This window comes from Aegilops tauschii, chromosome 5 (assembly GCF_002575655.3).
Source record: "Aegilops tauschii subsp. strangulata cultivar AL8/78 chromosome 5, Aet v6.0, whole genome shotgun sequence".
NCBI lineage: Eukaryota > Viridiplantae > Streptophyta > Magnoliopsida > Poales > Poaceae > Aegilops > Aegilops tauschii.
This window is the reverse complement of record NC_053039.3, coordinates 528,017,709-528,040,643: the sequence shown is the minus strand read 5'-3', so window position 1 is coordinate 528,040,643 and position 22,935 is coordinate 528,017,709. Positions and strand designations below refer to the sequence as shown.

The following is a 22,935-nucleotide window of genomic DNA, read 5'->3' as shown; positions in this document are numbered from 1 at the left end:
GGGCCGGAACAAGGGTAGGGCCAATGAGTTTGTACCGCTTATTTTCACAAAGTTGTTTTTTTCTTCAGAGCCTCTTTGGATTACAGAAAAAAAAACATTTATGTGAGATATGCTCTTTTCTTCAAAAGAATGGATTTATGCTTTTTTATAAGAAATGATTTATGCTCTTAGGATTTTATCAAAGATTACTGAATTTACAACACGGCAAAGGTAAAGTGCAAACGTGCGTGAGCTGGTCATAGCGCGTGACGGGCCGTTGATCTGCCATACAAAAATTCGTGTGCGCCATGAAGATGTTGTGTGCGTGTGCGCTGATGTGACGGAGACGTGACAATGTGCTCGTGGATCGCGTCGCGCCGTGTGTTGGTGTTCTTTACAGTAATGTATATGATTTCGGCTCTAAAAGAAGCAAAAATCCAACATGGCGTGGAAGTTCTCAAACTTATCTTTTTAAATCGCTTTTTTGTTTGCGAACTGGCTTTTAAATCCTTTTAACACTTTTGCTCTGTTATACTTCTCATATTATGTTGGGCGTGTAGGTCGATTAGTTAGCCAGCTATTAAATTTAAAGAATGGTAAGAACCAGTGCATTATTTTGCAAGTGTTGACATCCACATTGCTTAATTTTGAAACTCATAATTCAGTCAAAGCTGAGTGTGGGCGAAATATCTGGCTCGACTCCCTCCGCTCGCTTGTATCCTTGTGTGCAATAAAGCTTATGGCTGCTATTAAAAAGTTGTTTTTCAACTAAAAAGAGTAGTTGCTTTTCCCTCTAATACCTCTTTAGGTTATAGCGAAAATCATTTATGCGAGATATGCTCCTTTCTTCAAAAGAATGGATTTATGCTATTTTTTTAAGAACGGGTTGATGCTCTTAGTTTTTATCATAGATTGATGAATTTTGCGGGGATTCATAGATTGATGAATTTACAACATGGTAAAAGGAAAGCGCAAAAGTGAGTGAGCTGGTCATAGCGCATGACGGGCCGTTGGTCTGCCGTGCAAAACTGCGCACGCGCCATGTAGATGGTGTGTGTGTGTGCGCCCGCGCGCGCGTGCTAATGTGACAGCGTGTGTGTGCGTCGCCCCGTGTTGGTGTCATTTACAATAATATACATGATTTGGGCTCTAAAAGGGTCAAAATTTCAATTGTGACGTGGAGGTTCTCAAACTTGCATTCTTAAATTGCTTCTTTTGTTGTTGCGAACTGGCTTTTAAATTCATTTAACACTTTTATTATGTTACTTCTCAGATTAGTCAGGACGGTAGGTTGATTTGTTAGCTAGCTACAGTGTAAAATAAAAAAATGGTTAAGATTCAGTGCATTATTTTACGAAAGTTGATATCCATATCGTTGGCTCCACCCCTAGGTCATGTTATTTTGAGGCTCATAATTGAGTTAAAGTTGCTTGTAGCTTGGAGTGTGGGCGAAATATCTGGCTCGCCTTCCCTCCGAACATAGCTTGTATCCCTTTGAACATTATGCAATGAAGCTTCTCGGTTCCTCTAAAAATATATATATTTTTTGACTAAAGAAGTTTTTTTTCTTTAAGGCCTCATTGGATTATAGAAGATTCATTTATGTGAAATATGCTCTTTTTTTAAGAAAGGATGGATTATGCTTAAAAAAAACAGATTTATGCTCTTAGTATTTTATCATAGAATGATGAATCTACAACACAGCAAAGGTAAAGCGCAAACATGAGTGAGCTGATCATAGTGCGTGACGGGCCGTTAGTCCGCCGTACAAAACTGCGCATGTGCGCCGGATGTCGTCTATGCTGATGTGATGGCGACGTGACAACGTGCGCGTGTGTCGCGCCGTATTTGTGTCTTTTACAAAAATGTATATGATTTTAGCTCTAAAAGGAGATAAATTCTGATGTGCCGTGGAAGTTCTCAAACTTGTCTTTTTTAAATCGCTTTTCTTTTTGTCCTGAACCAGCTTTAAAAATCCTTTAACGCATTTATTCTGTTACTTCTCAGATTATGCAAGATGTGTGGGTCGATTAGTTAGGTAGCTATTAAATAAATTACCAAAATGGGTAGAGCCACCGCATTATTTTACAATCTTGACATCAATGTCTCTGCCATACAAATCCTTACACAGCAATATATAATACAAATATCCAGAGACAATTGAAAGCGCAAACACATACTCCCTCTGTTCCTAAATATAAGTCTTTCTAGAGATACAAATATGGACTATATACGGAAAAAAAAGAGTGAATCTACACTCTAAACTATGTCTATATACATTCGTATGTAGTCCATATTGTAATCTCTAGAAAGACTTATATTTAGAAACGGAGGGAGTATAATACAAATACAAACACACAAGTCAACCGACCAATTATAACTGAGCAAAAATCAATGGAAAAGAAACCAAACTCAATACCATTAGGTAAGGCACCCAGAGCTTTCTATATATACAGATACATCAGCTCAACCTCACACTCACATCAAAGCAAAGGCGACGTCTCAACCTCACCCACAAAGTCACAAGATGCACACATCAGACTGGTGTCACACACGCACACACACAAGGAAAGTATCTGCTCGTCTTTTCCCAGACGGCATTGCCATTGAAACTGTGCAGTTCCACACGAAAGATGATGGCCGGCGGCTCCACGGCGAGAACCTCGCGCCGCCATCATGGCCGTCCTAGAGCTTCAGCTTCATCATGGCCGGGTGGCGGTGCGAGTCGACCAGGATGGACCACAGGACGTGCACATCTTCGTCCTCGCAGGACTTGACGTCCTTGTACAGGATCCTCATCCCCCTCCCTGCCAAGAAGCACAACAATGTCAGTGCCTAGCAGACAGCAATGGCACAAGGAAGAGAAACAGAGCCCCATTCCCCCCAACTGTCCACAATGCCACAAAAGAAGAAAACAAGATTTCTACAACAAAGCGAAGAAGTTGAGAAGCCGGTCGATCTTACGGTATTTGCGCGCCGAATGCGCGCGCACCATGATCTTCCTCAGAGGGGAGAAGAGGGAGCGGAGCCACCCCATGAGGAAGCCTTGATGATAGAGCCCGAGGGTTATGGCCTCATGGGGTGGGGTGGGGTGGGGTGGGGTGAAATGAGGGAGCAGAGCAGAGGCTGCAAGGCAGGGATGTATGTATGGAGAGGAGAGGAAACAAAAAGGGGTCTAGGTTAGAGAGGAAGTAACCATCAATCAGGCCCTGCTTTTTGGCACGAGGTGAAGTTCAGTGCACTGTACCCTTCTTCCCCTCCACTCCTGCCACATGTCTTGGGCTTCCTTCCTTGCAACCCAATCATGGTGCTTTTCAGCCATTTTGTTCTGGTATCTTGTCCCTTTCCTCTTCTTACTCTTCCTACCTCCTCCCCCTTTCGACAAGGCCGTGGCCGGCCCCAAACCTAACCATGAAAAAGAATAATGTGAGTGAGTGCTGCCAATTCTGAAATCTCCACAGCAAAAAACAAAAAAAATCTGCATTTTGGCATCATCGCTATCAGTACATAATCTATACTGGCGGAGGACTGCAGATGAAATTTCTTTTTCTCCTAGAATAGTACTTGCTAAATCAACTATTCTTAGTTTTTAGTAATGGCAGCTACACTTGTAGTGCAAGAGCGTACTTGAATAATGGTAGCTGGTTTTGGAATAGCATGGTAGTTCAATATTCATAGCTTTTAGTACAAGTAAATGGTTGCTGATTTTGCGCGGTGCAATTTTACAAGTATGAAACATGATTCTACCTACTTTTAGGAGCACTGCAATTCACACACATATTTTTTTTCGAGGGTTGGCGTACCTTAGCTTTATAGAAGGGAGAATTCACACACATTTTACAAGTATGAAACATGACAAAGAATAATGTGAGTGAGTGCTGCAAATCTGAAATCCCCACTTCCAAGACAAAAGAATTGCATTCCGGCATCATCACTATCGTGGCACTATATATTATATAATGATGAAGACTGCACATGAACTTTTCTTTTTTCTAGAATAGCAGCCCATGAACTAAATGTGCTTAACTTGTAGCACAAGAGTTCACCAGAATACACTAGAAAACTGGTGGCTGGTCTTGGTATATCATGGTGGTTCAGTATTCTTAGCTTTCAGTACAAGTAAATGGTTGCTGATTTTGGGTGGTGCAGTTTTACAAGTATGAAACATGGCCTTACCTACTTTTAGGAGAGTTGGAATTCACACACGCAATTTACCATAGTATGCTAGTAAGTTGAGATTAGTTAATTATGTGTTAAACTTAAACTAACATCTAATTTTCAGATATTTTATGTCTAGTAGCCAAACGTTTTCACTACTGCAAGCCTATACTCTCCTTATGTGAGAATTTAATATAAAATTTGCTTGATCGGTACTCCCTCTATAAAGACATATAAGAGCGTTTAGATCACACTTTACAGAGGAGTACAATGTAGTAAATCCCTTTTAATGCTGTGTTACGCCTCACGGGCTCAACCCAGCATTCAGTACAAATTAACCTTCATTTGAGACAGCAAATGGTATGTGTAAAATTTGCAAGTTTCTAAACACACTGTTTTCTTAAGGAAAACACCCTCAGGGGTATTCATTGATTAGATAAACATGTATGTTACATGCATGATTATTATGCCATAAGCCTGATTACCCAGAAGAAAGAAAACAGAGCAGGAAGCATGACCTGAATTCATACAAATTACAGATTTCCTATTTCCAATCATCGCTTCCTTTTGCAAATCTACCAGCCTCTTTATTTCAATCTCTAGATATGTGAAGGAATCCTGCACTAATGGCATGGAGATGGTTGGCCTGAGTTGCCATTTATCTGATCAAAGAGATTGTTGGCCTGAGTTGCCATTCAACCGACGGCATATAGGAATCTGTAGCATTGGTTGCTAGAACAACGTGTGGCCAGAAATGAAGCATTGGTTAACAGCCATTTCATCGGATAACAGGGTGTGGTTATTGATTTGAAGCTGATCGAGCATATGTGTGGCCAGAAATAAAGCATGAGTTTCTGCATCAGCTACGCTTTGCACTTTGATACATCAGACTCTGCATCAGCCACAGAAGATAGAGGGAATGGTCAATTACAGAAGACTCAGGTGCTTGATAAAGGATAGTATGAATAAAATTATCATCAGAGTGGATCTCAGTTCAAAAGGCTAGATAGAGTGAAACCAAGTAGCTCTGGAGTAGGGACAGTTGAAGAACAAGTGTTCGTCAGTTTCAAGATCTCCACATCTATCGCAGTTGGGAGAAACTTTTTAAATTCTCCAATGGACTCTAGAAGCAACAGCCAAAGATTTGGTAAGTACTCTTTCCATATTCTCTATTTTTTTTATAAAACTTTTAATACAATAATATTCGCAAAATTCAACCTCAGTATCAATTTGTTAAAAGCTAGCCCTGCAAATCAGGTCATCCTGACAGAAAAGGAAATGATTCAAGCTTTTCCTCCTAGTTGAGATTTGCATGGAGTACAGGTTCTTCAAGGTCCATTCTGCGCCAGCCCCCGGCCAAAGACGACAACTGATCCACCTTATCATACAGTCCAAGGAGACCACCGGTGTGCACAAAGAGGACCCGTCGCCCTTCTCAGCTGCCTGGATTATCTGACATGTCCTTCACCATACTGTACGCCGCCTTTCCGGTGTAGACCGGATCGAGCACGATGCCTGTCGCCGCGGCGACATCCTTCACAAACCTAAGCTCCTCGGCCGTGCTCCTGGCGTAACCCAAGCCCTTGGCATCTTCAATGCTGACTATATCATGTGAGTTGAGACCAGACTGAAGCTCATCGATCAGACCTTGAACACAGTCGTAGAAGTATTTAGGGCCATAGCAGACAGAGAAGGCGTGGACTTTGGCCTTCAGGCTACTCAGCTGCGATCCCAAAGCGAGGCCGGCGACTGTCCCACCGCTGCCGCACGCGACGACAATGTCGTCAAACTGAACATCGCCGCCAGATAACTGAATCTGTTCCTCAATCTCTCTGACTGCTTCGATGTATCCCCAGTTCCCCAGTGCGTTTGATCCGCCGGCAGGGATCACGTACGGCCGCCGGCCTTCTTCCAGGAGCCTCTTCTCCAGCAGTTCAGTCAGAGCCACGCTCCCGAACTTCAAAAATTCTCTCTGCGAGACCAGGTTGATGTGCGCGCCCAGCAGCCTCTCGACGAGCAGGTTGCCGACGAGACCAGGGTCCCGGTCCACGAGGGGCTTGGAGGTGCAGAGTATCAGATAGGAGTCGAGGCCGGCGTACTTGGCGGCCACGGCGGTGGCCCGGCAGTGGTTGCTCTGGATGCCGCCGGCGGTGACGACGCAGTCGGCGCCCCGCGCGGCGGCGTCCGCCACGAGGAACTCGAGCTTCCGGGCCTTGTTGCCGCTCAGCTGCATGCCGGCGAGGTCGTCCCGCTTGATCCACACCTCGGTGTCTCTGGGGAGCTCGGGCAGGTCCCACCTGTGGATCGGGGTCGGGAAGTGGCCGAGGGTGAAGGTGTGGGACGGGGCGTGGGAGAGGCCCGACGCCCAGGGCGGCGGCGCGTAGGGCTTGCTGGAGAGGAAGCCGCCAATCCGGGAGGCTGCAGCAGCGTTGGCGACGGTGGACGTACGGCGTAGGACGGCGGCCTGGGGGGAGAACGAAGGGAGGACGCAGGTGCTGAGCGCCATTGCTCCGGCGGCGGCGGATTGAAATCTCAGACCGATGTTCTCGTTTTTTCTTTTTTGAGTCAAAGAGCGATGTTCTCGTGGGTTTGTCCGTCGGGCCTGTCGCTCATGTGGGCTTCGGGCGTCGTTTTATAACGGGTTTGAAGCCCGGCCCAGTTTCCAGGGCGTCCACCGTTTTTTTTCCTTATGCGGAGGCAGCCGCGTGTCAGTTCACCGTTGTCACAGCGCAGCGGGACGAGGGCGGGGAGGCGAGCTGCCGGCGAGGGAACGAGGCAGGAAATGGAGGGGATGGAGAGGAGCACGGCGGGGGCTCCCCCATTGGCCCTGCCACGAGCGAGTGGTGAGTCGCCGGCGAGGCAGGTACGGCGAGCTCCGCCATTTTGTGTCCTATTCGCTCAGTGCCTCGTCTCATCCGCCGGTCGTCGCCGCGGCCGGAGGAGCCGATGCGCGCCACCTAGTCGACTGTCGGCGAGCACCATGGCTTGATTTGCCAGTCGGTCGTGTGCTTGGCCCTCCGTTCGATTCAGGACGGGAGCTTTGTTTCACAACCTTGCTCCTCTGTTCGGCTTTGTGACTCAGTTTCAGATTCTTGCAAGGTTGGCATTGCCTAAGATGGGTCCATTTTAATTGAGGCAGACATGAATTTTTGGTAGACTTCCTAAGGATGCATCCAGAGCTCGACGATAAGTAGCATTCATGTGATCAGGCCTGACTGCTGTATGTAATCTGTTCCCTCCGTGTGTTTGATTCCTGCTGCTTATTTAGTATGGTCATAACTGCTGAAAATGTGGGCTGTACGAGTCCAGTATCTGGACAGTGCTGTTCTTACTTCTTAGACCAGAGTTGAGTGAGTTTGCTGTTTTACTTTCTGCTGCTACCAAAAAAACTGAACTGGAATGTATGGTTGAGGTTTCATTCTATATAAAACGGAGCCGGGGGGAGAGCCCCTGATCATCGAGAGAGAGAGAGAAAATTGGTAAAAAGGCAACTAGAAGTAAGCTACAGTAACATATTGTGGCTAGTGGTGGTGTTTTACCGGTCCATTTCATTGTTCATACCGTGGACAGTAGCTCTTTTTTATCTTGTTGATGCTTATATGGCAATGTGAAAGTGTAATGCTCGTGAGGCTGTTTCTTTCATCTTACCAACTAGTTGTGTGGGGTTCATTTTGTTTTCTGGGGAGACTAACTACTGTTAATCATTTTTAGGATAATTTCACCAATTTTACTCTCGAATCATTTTTTTGCTTACATAGTTTCTAGTAGTAAACTCTCTTAACAGAATATAGACTTGTTTTTTTAACACGTCTTCCGAAGATTATCACTGTCTTTTTTCTGTGAAGAACTACACATCTATATGGATTAGTCCACAATCTTTCAAGCAGTGCTTGGTGCTTATTGCTAGCTTTAACTCCCTGCTTTTTTATTTTGATGGCTTAGTACAACCATCTATGCTAGTAGTTTTTGTGCAGCTTTTTCATTTGCCTATTGCTAGTTCATTACAAGTGGAGTTTTGTTTTGCACCAATAATGAGTAATCTTCTGTTAAAAAATCACTAGTCAGTAAGCGGTTTTTGGTCTCTTTGACCTTTTGATCACTAGTCATTGCATTTTCTTGTTCTTTTTCTGCCAGTTATAATTTATTTAGAAACATGAAGGCTCAGATTAGATTTCAAACTTTGTAATTTCATTTGCTTTTCTGTCAGTTATAATTTTCTAGAAAAAGAAGGCTCATATCAGAATTCAGTCTATTCTTCTTATCTACTCAGCGATAGGTCGATTATCAATACGGTCATACAGAAGCACCCTACATGGAGAACTTCTATACTGTTTTTCTAAGAGAAAAATAGAAGTTTGATTTGGAGGTGGCGCTGTCGGGCGAGGTCAGCTACCTACCAATTGTAGCCAGAACCTCTGAGTTTTAATTACTAGTCCTTAGTCATGAGAGTTTAGCTATCTACTAGTCTTCAGACCATCATGTTTACTTTTCTCAGCTTTAGGATCAGTTTCTATACTTTTTAGTTTAAAAAACTTGTCATACTTTACAAGAATTGTTGATAAAACCGAGTTAGCGTATGTGCATAAAGTTGGTAACTGTTTTGTCCCCGGTCTTTTGTTCAGATTTCACTCTCCTGTTTTAGCCATCACTTTTTTTCGTTAATCCATTGTTCTCTCTTTGTTGAGTAAATTACTTAGTTATCACTCTTTTAGCCATCACTCATGAGACATTGAAGGGGTATAGGAGGAAGAGGTGGATGGCTATCAGTCTTTCATTTTTAAGTTTTCCACTCTTACTCATTCCTTCCGTCGTCAGTTATGTTGTCTTTCATCCCTCAATCTTCAGTTATACTTCTGAAAAAAAATATTTTTGGTAGTCTGTCAGACAACATCTGGGCCACCCTGCACAGGCAAGCCAGGCAGGAACGATCCTCTACAGCCGTCAGATCGCCCCATCGGGAAATCCTGGCCGTTAATCACGCTCTGGCCCAGAGGTCAGAAAGCATCAACCAGACTGAAGTGCTTGCCTCCTTATTGGTAAAGGATGCAGCGGTACGAGCCTATAGAACAGATCCTGTTCAAGTAAGGTCTTGCTACCTGGTGCCGCACCTCGGCTTATAAGCTGGTTCTGCTCCCTGTAAACTGGCGAGGTGGGACTAATGTTAGGCATGCTGCTGCACAGCAGCGCCAGCGCCCCCTCGGTGGGAGCTTTTAGAAGGACTCGTAAGTGCTGGCCCGTGAGGTTCGTGGCCTGCTGCCTGCTAAATAGACATAGCCGGCCCATCTGAGAAACATCAGTTTCGTATGGCATTTTCTTTCCTACCTAAAAAAGAAGAAGTATGGCCTTTTCTTTCCTTTTTCGTTGCATCAGCTTTCCATTTTTGTTACTAATAACAGTTCAGAAGCTCTTCAAATGTCAGTATCCACTTGTCAATTATTATTTCTCACAAATTATCAGCACGCTAGTCAATGTTAAAACTCTCCGTGCCCCGAAAGTACGCGCCAACTATAACAGCAATTGTGCAGGCCAGGCAATTTTGCACGACAGGTATAATATTCACACATTATCTTGTGCGACGGACGGGCCTTAATCTGTTGGAACTTGAACTCCGCGTGGTTTGGATTCATGCACTTGGTCTCTTCCCTTGTTGGAGTACCCCAAGACCTGCGATCGCACTATGGCTGAACATGTCATTGTAAAGAATGCAGATCGCAGGAGAAAACAGTTTCATGTGCCGTAGGTACTACAAGATTTCACCTTGATAATCTCAACCAGCTGATCAACTGAAATTTTCCCAGGAAAGAGAGGCTGCATGGATGAATATTATGAGATCAATTTAGGGAGTGAAATAAAAAAAAATACAGTATATGCATGAACAAAACCTGTCCAAGAAATATATTAGTTCTGGTGCAAATCAACGGCAGTAGTATATTCAGTTGCCCCAAATATTAGTTCTGGTGCTCTCAAATATCTTGAGTAAATGTAGGAAACATTATTACATCAAAACAATGTAGAAGTCGCCATGTCTGGGTAGGTTACTAGCATTCGTGCGCACCTTTTCTTTTTGTTCTCACCAAGAAAGTTTAGCATGTTATTTTCGAAATCAGCAGGACTCGCGCATTTGAATTTCTACCCAATTATAGAAGATACTTACCAAGGCTTTTGCGCTGCCAAAATTACAGATTTTGAGATGTGGGTTAACCAACAGTGGAAAGCTTACTAGGTTAGTACAAAATGTACTGGTGGTTATTCAAATTTGATTAGTGTAAAGAAAGCTCAACTAGCCCCTGGCACGTAGGGCTCGTCGCAGTTATAGCATAGCCCCTGGCGACGGCGCTCGAGCTGCTCGGCCAGGATGAGCCGGCGGAAGGGCCGCGTCGCGGCCGGAGCGTTGGTCGCTGCAGAGGCCGGAGGCGGATGCCCCGACATTGGTGGTGTCGGGTGCAGCCTGGCTGGCTGGCGGGCGCCCCGAGCCGGCGACGCCTGCTGCAAGGCCTGCGCGCGACGCTCGAAGACGCGGGCATAATACATGGCCGTCTGGAGGTCCTGAGGTCCCCGCAGCTCCACGTCCACGCGGATATGATCCGGCAGACCGCCCACGAAGAGCTCGTCCCGCCGGCGAGCCGTCACGCCGGGCGCGTGGCACGCTAGGGCCTGGAAGCGGTCGGCGAAGTCCTGCACCATGGCGATGAAGGGTAGGCGGCCAAGCTCCACCAGCCGACTCCTGCGTATCGGCGGCCCGAAGCGTAAGAGGCAGAGCTCGCGAAAACGCTCCCATGGGGGCATGCCGCCCTCGTCCTGCTCGAGAGCGTAATACCAAGTCTGTCCGGTGCCTCGGAGCTGATACGAAGCGAGCCAGGCGCGGTCCGACGCGAGCGTGCGTTGCCCCCTGGAAAACTGGTTACATTGATTAAGCCAGTTCAGGGGGTCCCCGGTGCCGTCGTAGGTGGCGAAGTCGAGCTTGGCGAAGCGCGGCGGCGTGTGGTTATGGCCGCCGTGGGGGTACGCCTCGTCGGCGCAGAGCAGCGAGGAGGACGGCGCCGGGTCGGTGGCCATGGAGGTCCTGAGGTCCCCGCAGCTCCGCGTCCACGCGAATATGATCTGGCAGACCGCCCACGAAGAGCTCGGCCCGCTGGTGAGCCGTCAAGCCGGGCGCGTGGCACGCCAGGGCCTAGAAGCGGTCGGCGAAGTCCTGCACCCTGGAGGTGAAGGGTAGGCGGCCAAGCTCCGCCAGCTGGCTCCCGCGTATCGGCGACCCGAAGCATAAGAGGCAGAGCTTGATACGTTTTCGTCGTATCTATAATTTTTTATTGTTTCATGCCAATATTATACAAGTTTTACATACTTTTGACAATTTTTTATATGATTTATTGGACTAACCTATTGATCCAGTGCCCAGTGTCAGTTCCTGTTTATTGCATGTTTTTTGTATCGCAGAAAATCCATATCAAACGAAGTCCAAACACGATAAAAATTTACGGAGATATATTTTGGAATTTATGTGATTTTTGGGAGGTGGAATCAACGCAAACGGGGGCCCACAGAGCCCACAACCCACCAGGGCACGCCAAGCACCCCTGGCACGCCCAGGTGTCTTCTGCCCTCCCCGAAGGTCAGTTGGGACCCTTCTTCTTGCGCAAGAGAGATAATTTATGGAAAAAAATCGTGTAAAAATTTCAGCGCAATCGGAGTTACGGATCTCCGGAAATTTAAGAAACGGTGAAGGGCCAGATCTGGGGAATGCGAAATAGAAGGGAACAGAGAGGGAGATCCAATCTCGGAGGGGCTCCCGCCCCTCCGCGGCCATGGAGGCCATGGACCAGAGGGGGATCCCTCCTCCCATCTAGGGGGGATGCCAAGGAAGAAGAAGAAGGAGGGGGGCTCTCTCCCCCTCGCTTCTGGTGGCGCCGGAGTGCCGCCGGGGGCAACGATCGGGACGGCGATCTACATCAACAATCTTGCTACCGTCAACACCAACTTTCTCCCCCTCTATGCAGCGGTGTAACACCTCTTCCCCCCGCTGTAATCTCTACTTAAACATGGTGCTCAACTCCATATATTATTTCCCGATGATCTATGGTTATCCTATGATGTTTGAGTAGATCTGTTTTGTCCTGTGGGTTAATCGTGATCTTGGTTGGTATGATTGTATATTTTATTTATGGTGTTGTCCTACAGTGCCCTCCGTTCTCGCGCAAACGTGAGGGGCCCCCACTGTAGGGTGTTGCAATATGTTCATGGTTCGCTTATGGTGGGTTGCGAGAGTGACAGAAACTTAAACCCGAGTAGGTGGGGTATGACGTATGGGAGTAAAGAGGACTTGATACTTACTGCTATGGTTGGGTTTCACGACCTTAATGATATTTAGTAGTTGCGGATGCTTGCTAGAGTTCTAATCATAAGTGCATATGATCCAAGTAGAGAAAGTATGTTAGCTCATGCCTCTCCCTCATATAAAGTTGCAAGAATGATTACCGGTACTTGTTATCGATTGCCTAGGGACAAATAACTTTCTTGTTGACAAAAGCTCTCTACTAAAACTAACTTAGTCGTGTCTTTATCTAAACAGCCCCTAGATTTATTTATGTTCTCTTTATTATCTTGCAAACCTATCCTATCACACCTACAAAGTACTTCTAGTTTCATACTTGTTCTAGGTAAAGCGAACGTCAAGAGTGCGTAGAGTTGTATTGGTGGTCGATAGAACTTGAGGGAATATTTGTTCTACCTTTAGCTCATCATTGGGTTTGACACTCTTACTTATCGAAAGAGGCTACAATTGATCCCCTATACTTGTGGGTTATCAAGACCTTTTTCTGGCGCCGTTGCCGGGGAGCAATAGCGTGGGGTGAATATTCTCGTGTGTGCTTGTTTGCCTTATCACTAAGTAGTTTTTATTTTCTGTTCTAACTTGTTCTCTATCTTTATTTATGGATATGGAACACGAACCACCAAAAAAATAGTGGTACTTGCTACTCATGGAGATGGGGAACCTCCTAAAACCCTCGATGCTCGTTATGTGAAAAATATTATACACTACTTTGATAATCCCGAGAAAACCCCATTCAACTTGATAATGGGAGTAACGTTGGATCAACGTGAATACTTTAGGGTTATTGCTTGACTCAAAAGTGGGATCAAATTGAAATGTTGCAATGGTATGCTTGGAATCTATGCTTGAGATATGATTATACTTGTTGCTCTAAGATTGAAGTTCCACATCTCCCCTTTTCATGTGAATTTAATGATAATGAAACCTTAGCTTCTTATGCTAGAGGTATATATGATTACTATGATGTGGAATGAATAGAAGAATTTGTTGCTTTTAAGGGTGCTTATGAAATTGAATCTTTGTTTGAAAAGTTTGAAGATTTTGATGATTCAGTTTATCGACCTGAATTTTTTGCCATCCTTAAATATTGCTATGATAATTATAAATACAATTCCGATATTGATGAATTTATTGAGAAAGTCTCCGCTGTCCAAGAAGAGACTAATATTTTGCAGGAGTCTATGGAAGAAGGAATTGATGAAACTATGAGCTCATTGGATGAAAAAGATGATGAGAAGAGCGAAGAACAAGTGGAGGAAGAGTGGATTGATCACCCGTTCCCGCCTTCTAATGAGAGTAACCCGTTGATTCGTTTGAAACATCCCTTTTTGATGAACTTGATGTTTGCTATGCTTGGGGCCATGATGCCAATATTAATTATGCTTATGGAGATGAACTTGCTATTGTTCCTTATATTAAACATGAAATTGTTGCTATTGCACCCACACATGATAGTCCTATTATCTTTTTGAATTCTCCCAACTACACTATATCGGAGAAGTTTGCTCTTGTTAAGGATTATATTGATGGGTTGCCTTTTACTATTTCAGATGCTGATTTTGATGAATATAATATGCATGTGCTTGCTGCTCCTACTTGCAATTATTATGAGAGAGGAACTACATCTCCACCTCTCTATATTTCCAACACGATAAAATTGCAAGAAATTGCTTATGCTATGTATTGGCCTTTACTTGATGTGCATGAATTGTTCTTGTATGACATGTCGATGCATAGGAAGAGAGTTAGACTTCATCATTGCTTGATATATGTTGCTTTGTGCTCACTAATAAATGCCAAATCATAGTTAATTAAAATTGGCTTTGATATACCTTGGGATCCGGGTGGATTCATTACTTGAGCACTTTATGCATAGCTTAATGGCTTTAAAGAAAGCGCTGCCAGGGAGACAACCCGGGAGTTTTAGAGAGTCATTTATTTCTGTTGAGTGCTTTTGTAAAGTTTAAAAACAAAAAATATAGAGGGGAACTTAAAACTTTTCACAAAAGAGGAGCGATTGGAAGTTATGCATTGGAGAAGTGAGGGTCGACCTTGAACACTTGTGTTCATGCTCATGGAAACAATGTAGAATATTTCATGAATATTCTCACAAAAATAATTATCCCCTTGTACAATTCCATTGTATTATAAAAATAATGTGCCAAGATTTGCCTTTAGGATGATTAGATTGCTTGTTGGTATGTGCGGTGCAGAAACAGAAACTTTGGCTGTAGCGCGTGAAATTTTTTTACTGGAAAGTCAAACATTTCTGAAACTTTTTGCACTGTCTTGCTATACAAATTGTTTACATTGTCCCAATTTTTCAGAATTTTTGGAGTTACGAAAGTATGGTAGTGTTCAGATTACTACAGACTGTCCTGTTTAAGACAGATTCTGTTTTTGATGCATTATGTTGCTTGTTTTGATGAAACTATCGATTCTATCGGTGGCATAAGCCATGGAAAGTTATATTACAGTAGCTACAATGCAAAAACAAAATATGAATTGGTTTGCAACAGTATTTAGAGTAGTGATTTGCTTTGTTATACTAATGGATCTTACCGAGTTTTCTGTTGAGTTTTGTGTGGATGAAGTGTTCGAAGATCGAGGAGGTCTCGATGTGAGGAGAAGGAGGAGAGGCAAGAGCTCAAGCTTGGGGATGCCCAAGGCACCCCAAGTAAATATTCAAGGAGACTCAAGCGTCTAAGCTTGGGGATGCCCCGGAAGGCATCCCATCTTTCTTCAACAAGTATCGGTATGTTTTCGGATTTGTTTCGTTCATGCGATATGTGCAAATCTTGGAGCGTCTTTTGCATTTAGTTTTACTTTTGTTTTATGCACCATGCTGGTATGAGATAGTCCATGTTTGATTTATAGAATGCTCATTGCACTTCACTTATATCTTTTGAGTATGGCTTTATAGAATGCTTCATGTGCTTCACTTATATCATTTGAAGTTTGGATTGCCTGTTTCTCTTCACATAGAAAACCGTTATTTGAAGAATTCTCTTCTGCTTCACTTATATTTGTTAGAGCATGATCTTTTGTAGGAAGAATTAAACTCGCGTGCTTCACTTATATCTATTTAGAGAGTCAAAAGGAATTGGTCAATTGCATGGTTAGTCGTAAAATCCTACATAAAACTTATGGATCACCGAATACGATATGTTTGATTCCTTGCAATAGTTTTGCTATATAGAGATGATAATATGTGGGAGGTACTAGTAAACGGTTGTGGTTAGTAAGAATATTGGTGTTAAGGTTTGTGATTCCCGAAGCATGCACATATAGTCTCTCGTTATGCTATGAAGTTGGAGCATGATTTATTATTGATTGTCTTCCTTATGAGTGGCGGTCGGGGATGAGCGATGGTCTTTTCCTACTAATCTATCCCCCTAGGGGCATGCGTAGTAGTACTTTGCTTTGAGGGCTAATAAACTTTTGCAATAAGTATATGAGTTCTTTATGACTAATGTGAGTCCATGGATTATACGCACTCTTACCTTTCCGCAATTTGCTAGCCTCTACGGTACCGTGCATTGCCCTTTCTCACATTGAGACGTGGTGCAAACTTCGCAGGTGCATCCAAACCCCGTGATATGATACGCTCTATCACACATAAGACTTATATCTTCCTCAAAACAGCCACCATACCTACCTATCATGGCTTTTCCATGGCCATTCCGAGATATATTGCCATGCAACTTCCATCGCTTCCGTTTGATGACTTGAGCATTCATTGTCATATTGCTTTGCATGATCATATAGCTGACATAGTAGTTGTGGCTCGGCCACCGTGCACCATTTTTCATACATGTTACGCTAGATCATTACACATCCTGGTACATTACCAGAGGCATTCATATAGAGTCATACTTTGTCATAGGTATCGAGTTATAATTTTTATTTCTTTTGAGTTATAAGTAAATAGAAGTGTGATGGTCATCATTATTCATTTTTAGAGCAGTGCTCCAATGAGGAAAGGATGATGGAGACTATGATTCCCCCACAAGTCGGGATGAGACTCTGGACAATGAGAGAAAAAGAAAAAGGAAAAAAAGAAAAAAAGAAAAGAAAAAGAAAAGAAAAAAGTAAATAAACAAAGAGAGAAGGGGCATCGTTAGTATCCTTTACCACACTTGTGCTTCAAAGTAGCACCATGTTTTTCATATGAAGAGACTCCTATGTTGTCACTTTCATATACTAGTGGGAATTTGTCATTATAGGATTAGATGCACACCCACTTAGTTTTCACATTGAGCTTTCATACACTTATAGCTCTTAGTGCATTCGTTGCATGGCAATCCCTACTCCTCACACTGATATCAATTGATGGGCATCTCCATAGCCCGTTGGTTAGCCGCATCGGTGTGAGACTTTCTTACTTTTTGTCTTCTTTATATTTACCCCTATCATCATACTCTATTCCACCCGTAGTGCTATATCCATGGCTTGCGCTCATGTATTGCGCAAGAGCTGAAAAAGCTGAAGCGCGTTAAAAAGTATGAACTAATTGTTCGGCTTGTCATCGGGGTTGTGCATGATAAATACTTTTTGTTGAGAAGACAGAGCATGACAAGACTATATATATTATTTTGTAGGGATGGCTTTCATTAGCGTTGATATTTTGAAAGACATGATTGTTTGTTGGGATGCCTGAGTATTGATGTCTTTATGTCAAATTATAGACTATTGCTTTGAATCACTTATGTATTAATATTCATGCCATGACTAGATATATGATCAAGTTTATGCTAGGTAGCATTCCACATCAAAAATTATCTTTTTTTATCATTTACCTGCTCGAGGACGAGCATGAATTAAGCTTGGGGATGCTGATACGTCTCCGTCGTATCTATAATTTTTGATTGTTTCATGCCAATATTATACAAGTTTTACATACTTTTGGCAACTTTTTATATGATTTATTGGACTAACCTATTGATCCAGTGCCTAGTGCCAGTTCCTGTTGCATGTTTTTTGTATCGCAGAAAATCCTTATCAAACGAAGTCCAAACGCGATAAAAATTTACGGAGATATATTTTGGAATTTATGTGATTTTTGGGAGGTGGAATCAACGCAAACGGGGGGCCCACAGAGCCCACTGAAGGAAATATGCCCTAGAGGCAATAATAAAGTTGTTATTTATATTTCCTTATATCATGATAAATGTTTATTATTCATGCTAGAATTGTATTAACCGGAAACTTAGTACATGTGTGAATACATAGACAAACAGAGTGTCCCTAGTATGCCTCTACTAGACTAGCTCGTTAATCAAAGATGGTTAAGTTTCCTAGCCATAGACATGTGTTGTCATTTGATGAATGGGATCACATCATTAGATAATGATGTGATGGACAAGACCCATCCATTAGCTTAGCACTATGATCGTTTAGTTTATTGCTATTGCTTTCTTCATGACTTATACATGTTCCTATGACTATGAGATTATGCAACTCCCGAATACCGGAGGAACACTTAGTGTGCTATCAAACGTCACAACGTAACTGGGTGATTATAAAGATGCTCTACAGGTGTCTCCGATGGTGTTTGTTGAGTTGGCATAGATCGAGATTAGGATTTGTCACTCCAAATGTCGGAGAGGTATCTCTGGGCCCTCTCGGTAATGCACATCACTATAAGCCTTGCAAGCAATGTGACTAATGAGTTAGTTGTGGGATGATGCATTACGGAACGAGTAAAGAGACTTGCCGGTAACGAGATTGAACTAGGTATGATGATACCGACGATCGAATCTCGGGCAAGTAACATACCGATGACAAAGGGAACAACGTATGTTGTTGTGCGGTTTGATCGATAAAGATGTTCATAGAATATGTAGGAGCCAATATGAGCATCTAGGTTCCGCTATTGGTTATTGACCGGAGATGTGTCTCGGTCATGTCTACATAGTTCTCGAACCCGTAGGGTCCGCACGCTTAACATTCGATGACGATTTGTATTATAAGTTTATGTGATTTGATGACAGAAGGTTGTTTGGATTCCCGGATGAGATCATGGACATGACGAGCAGTCTCGAAATGGTCGAGACATAAAGATTCATATATAGGAAGGTTACATTCGGACACCGGAATGGTTCGGGTCGTTTCAAATAATTCTCGGAGTACCAAGGGTTACCGGACCCCCCCATGAAGTTATTGGGCCTCATGGGCCTAGTGGTGGAAGAGAGGAGGTAGGCCAAGGAGTGGCGCATGCCCCCCTAGCCCAAACCGAATTGGACTAGGGCTAGGGGGCGCCCCCCTTTCCTTCTCTTCTCCTCCTCCTTCCCCCCTTCTCCTTGTGGGAGTAGGAAAGGGGGGGGGGCGAATCCTACTTGGAGTAGGACTCCCCCCCTTGGGCGCACCACCCCTGGCTGGCCTCCTCCTCCCTCCCTCCTTTATATACGTGGGGAGGGGGGTAGCCTAGGACACACAAGTTGATCTTTTAGCCGTGTGTGGTGCCCCCTCCATAGTTACACACCTCGTTCATATCGTCATAGTGCTTAGACGAAGCCCTGCGCCGACGAACTTCATCATCACCGTCACCACGTCGTCGTGCTGACGAAACTCTCCCTCGGCTTCACACGGTTGTATCGTTAACTGGCAGGAGCCATATGGTTGTCACTTTATTGTATGAAATGCAATCACCATGTAATTGCTTTACTTTATCACTAAGCGGTAGCGATAGTCGTAGAAGCAATAGTTGGCGAGACGACAACGATGCTTCGATGGAGATCAAGGTGTCAAGCCGGTGACGATGGTGATCATGACGGTGCTTTGGAGATGAAGATCAAAGGCACAAGATGATGATGGCCATATCATTTCACTTATTTGATTGCATGTGATGTTTATCTTTTTATGCATCTTATTTTGCTTAGTACGGCGGTAGCATTATAAGATGATCTCTCACTAAATTTCAAGGTACAAGTGTTCTCCCTGAGTATGCACCATTGCTACAGTTCGTCGTGCCGAGACACCATGTGATGATCGGGTGTGATAAGCTCTACGTTCACATACAACGGGTGTAAGCCAGTTTTGCACACACAGAATACTCGGGTTAAACTTGACGAGCCTAGCATATGCATATATGGCCTCGGAACACTAAGACCGAAAGGTCGAGCGTGAATCATATAGTAGATATGATCAACATAGTGATGTTCACCATTGAAAACTACTCCATCTCACGTGATGATCGGACATGGTTTAGTTGATATGGATCACGTGATCACTTAGCTGATTAGAGGGATGTCTATCTAAGTGGGAGTTCTTAAGTAATATGATTAATTGAACTTTAATTTATCATGAACTTAGTACCTGCTAGTATTTTTGCATGTCTATATTGTTGTAGATAAATGGCCCGTGCTACTGTTCCGTTGAATTTTAATGCGTTCCTAGAGAAAGCTAAGTTGAAAGATGATGGTAGCAACTACACGGACTGGGTCTGTAACTTGAGGATTATCCTCATTGCTGCACAGGATAATTACGTCCTGGAAGCACCGCTAGGTGCAAGACCCGCTGCAGGAGCAACGTCGGACGTTATGAACGCCTGGCAGAGCAAAGCTGTTGACTACTTGATAGTTTAGTGTGCCATGCTTTACGGCTTAGAACCGGGACTTCAACGACGTTTTGAACGTCATGGAGCATATGAGATGTTCCAGGAGTTGAAGTTAATATTTCAAGCAAATGCCCGGATTGACAGATATGAAGTCTCCAATAAGTTCTACAGCTGCAAAATGGAGGAGAATAGTTCTGTCAGTGAACATATAATCAGAATGTCTGGGTACCACAATCACTTGACTCAGCTGGGAGTTAATCTTCCGGTTGACAGTGTCATTGACAGAGTTCTTCAATCACTGCCACCAAGCTACAAAAGCTTCGTGATGAACTATAATATGCAAGGGATGGATAACACTATTCCCGAGCTCTTCGCGATGCTAAAGGCTGCGGAAGTAGAAATCAAGAAGGAGCATCAAGTGTTGATGGTTAACAAGACCACTAGTTTCAAGAAGAAGGGCAAAGGGAAGAAGGGGAACTTCAAGAAGAACGGCAAGCAAGTTGTTGCTCAAGTGAAGAAGCCCAAGTCTGGACCTAAGCCGGAGACTGAGTGCTTCTACTCCAAAGGGACTGGTCACTGGAAGCGGAACTGCCCCAAGTGTTTGCGGATAAGAAGGATGGCAAAGTGAAAGGTATATTTGATATACATGTTATTGATGTGTACCTTACTAATGCTCGTAGTAGCGCCTGGGTATTTGATACTGGTTCTGTTGCTCATATTTGCAACTCGAAATAGGGGCTACGGATTAAGCGAAGATTGGCTAAGGACGAGGTGATGATGCGCGTGGCAAATTGTTCCAAAGTCGATGTAATTGCCGTCGGCACGCTACCTCTACATCTACCTTCGGGATTAGTTTTAGACCTGAATAATTGTTATTTGGTGCCAGCGTTAAGCATGAACATTATATCTGAATCTTGTTTGATGCGAGACGGTTATTCATTTAAATCAGAGAATAATGGTTGTTCTATTTATATGAGTAATATCTTTTATGGTCATGCACCCTTGATGAGTGGTCTATTTTTGTTGAATCTCGATAGTAGTGATACACATATTCATAGTACTGAAGCCAGAAGATATAATTTTAATAATGATAGTGCAACTTATTTGTGGCACTACCGTATAGGTCGTATTGGTGTAAAGCGCATGAAGAAACTCCATGCTGATGGACTTTTGGAATCACTTGATTATGAATCACTTGATGCTTTCAAACCACGCCTCGCTCATGGGCAGGATGACTAATACTCCGTTCTCCAGAACAATGGAGCGAGCAACAGACTTGTTGGAAATAATACATACTGATGTATGCGGTCCGATGAGTGTTGATGCTCGCGGCGGGTATCGTTATTTTCTGACCTTCATAGATGATTTGAGCAGATATGGGTATATCTACTTGATGAAACATAAGTCTGAAACATTTGAAAAGTTCAAAGAATTTCAGAGTGAAGTGGAAAATCATCATAACAAGAAAATAAAGTTTCTACGATCTGATCGTGGAGGTGAATATTTGAGTTACGAGTTTGGTCTTCATTTGAAACAATGTGGAATAGTTTCGCAACTCACGCCACCTAGAACACCACAGCGTAATGGTGTGTCCGAACGTCGTAACCGCACTTTATTAGATATGGTGCGATCTATGATGTCTCTTACTGATTTACCGCTATCGTTTTGGGGTTATGCTTTAGAGATGGTTGCATTCACATTAAATAGGGAACCATGTAAATCCGTTGAGACGACACCATATGAACTGTGGTTTGGCAAGAAACCCAAGTTGTCATTTCTTAAAGTTTGGGGCTGCGATGCTTATGTGAAAAAGCTTCAACCTAATAAGCTCGAACCCAAATCGGTGAAATGTGTCTTCATAGGATGCCCAAAGGAGACTGTTGGGTACACCTTCTATCACAGATCCGAAGGCAAGATATTCGTTGCTAAGAAGGGATCCTTTCTAGAGAAGGAGTTTCTCTCGAAAGAAGTGAGTGGGAGGAAAGTAGAACTTGATGAGGCAATTGTACCTGCTCCCTTATTGGAAAGTAGTTCATCACAGAAATCAGTTCCAGTGATTCCTACACCAATTAGTGAGGAAGCTAATGATGATGATCATGAAACTTCTGATCAAGTTACTACCAAACCTCGTAGGTCAACCAGAGTAAGATCCGCACCAGAATGGTACGGTAATCCTGTTCTGGAAGTCATGTTACTTGACCATGACGAACCTACGAACTATGAGGAAGCGATGATGAGCCCAGATTCCACGAAATGGCTTGAGGCCATGAAATCTGAGATGGGATCCATGTATGAAAACAAAGTATGGACTTTGGTTGACTTGCCCGATGATTGGCAAGCCATAGAGAATAAATGGATCTTCAAGAAGAAGACTGACGCTGACGGTAATGTTACTGTCTACAAAGCTCGACTTGTTGCGAAAGGTTTTCGACAAGTTCAAGGAGTTGACTATGATGAGACCTTCTCACCCGTAGCGATGCTTAAGTCCGTCCGAATCATGTTAGCAATTGCCGCATTTTATGATTATGAAATTTGGCAAATGGATGTCAAAACTGCATTCCTTAATGGATATCTTAAAGAAGAGTTGTGTATGATGCAACCAGAAGGTTTTGTCGATCCAAAAGGTGCTAAAAAAGTGTGCAATTTCCAGCGATCCATTTATGGACTAGTGCAAGCCTCTCGGAGTTGGAATATACGCTTTGATAGTGTGATCAAAGCATATGGTTTTGTACAGACTTTCGGAGAAGCCTGTATTTACAAGAAAGTGAGTGGGAGCTCTGTAGCATTTCTGACATTGTATGTGGATGACATATTGTTGATCGGAAATGATACTGAATTTCTGAATAGCATAAAAGGATACTTGAATAAGAATTTTTCAATGAAAGACCTCGGTGAAGCTGCTTATATA

General features: G+C 43.5%; 1 protein-coding gene, 1 non-coding gene and 2 pseudogenes across 2 annotated transcripts; all 4 read right to left on the bottom strand.

Moving 5' to 3' along the window:
* Positions 1-2,353: 2,353 nt before the first annotated feature.
* On the bottom strand, positions 2,354-3,252 carry LOC109741449 (uncharacterized). The gene is made up of 2 exons (XM_020300536.3): positions 2,944-3,252; positions 2,354-2,786 (listed from the first exon to the last, which is right to left on the bottom strand). Exons 1-2 carry the CDS (start codon positions 3,014-3,016, stop codon positions 2,665-2,667), a joined length of 195 nt encoding a protein of 64 aa, XP_020156125.1. The 5' UTR covers positions 3,017-3,252; the 3' UTR covers positions 2,354-2,664.
* Positions 3,253-5,289: 2,037 nt separating this feature from the next.
* On the bottom strand, positions 5,290-9,794 carry LOC109741455 (D-cysteine desulfhydrase 1, mitochondrial-like; annotated as a pseudogene).
* On the bottom strand, positions 9,012-9,228 carry LOC120965774 (small nucleolar RNA U3). The gene has a single exon (XR_005758797.1). It is a non-coding gene; the product is annotated as a small nucleolar RNA U3 (small nucleolar RNA).
* Positions 9,795-10,035: 241 nt separating the features above from the next.
* LOC109741459 (shaggy-related protein kinase delta-like) overlaps positions 10,036-22,935 on the bottom strand; it is a 70,452-nt pseudogene continuing 57,552 nt past the window's right edge.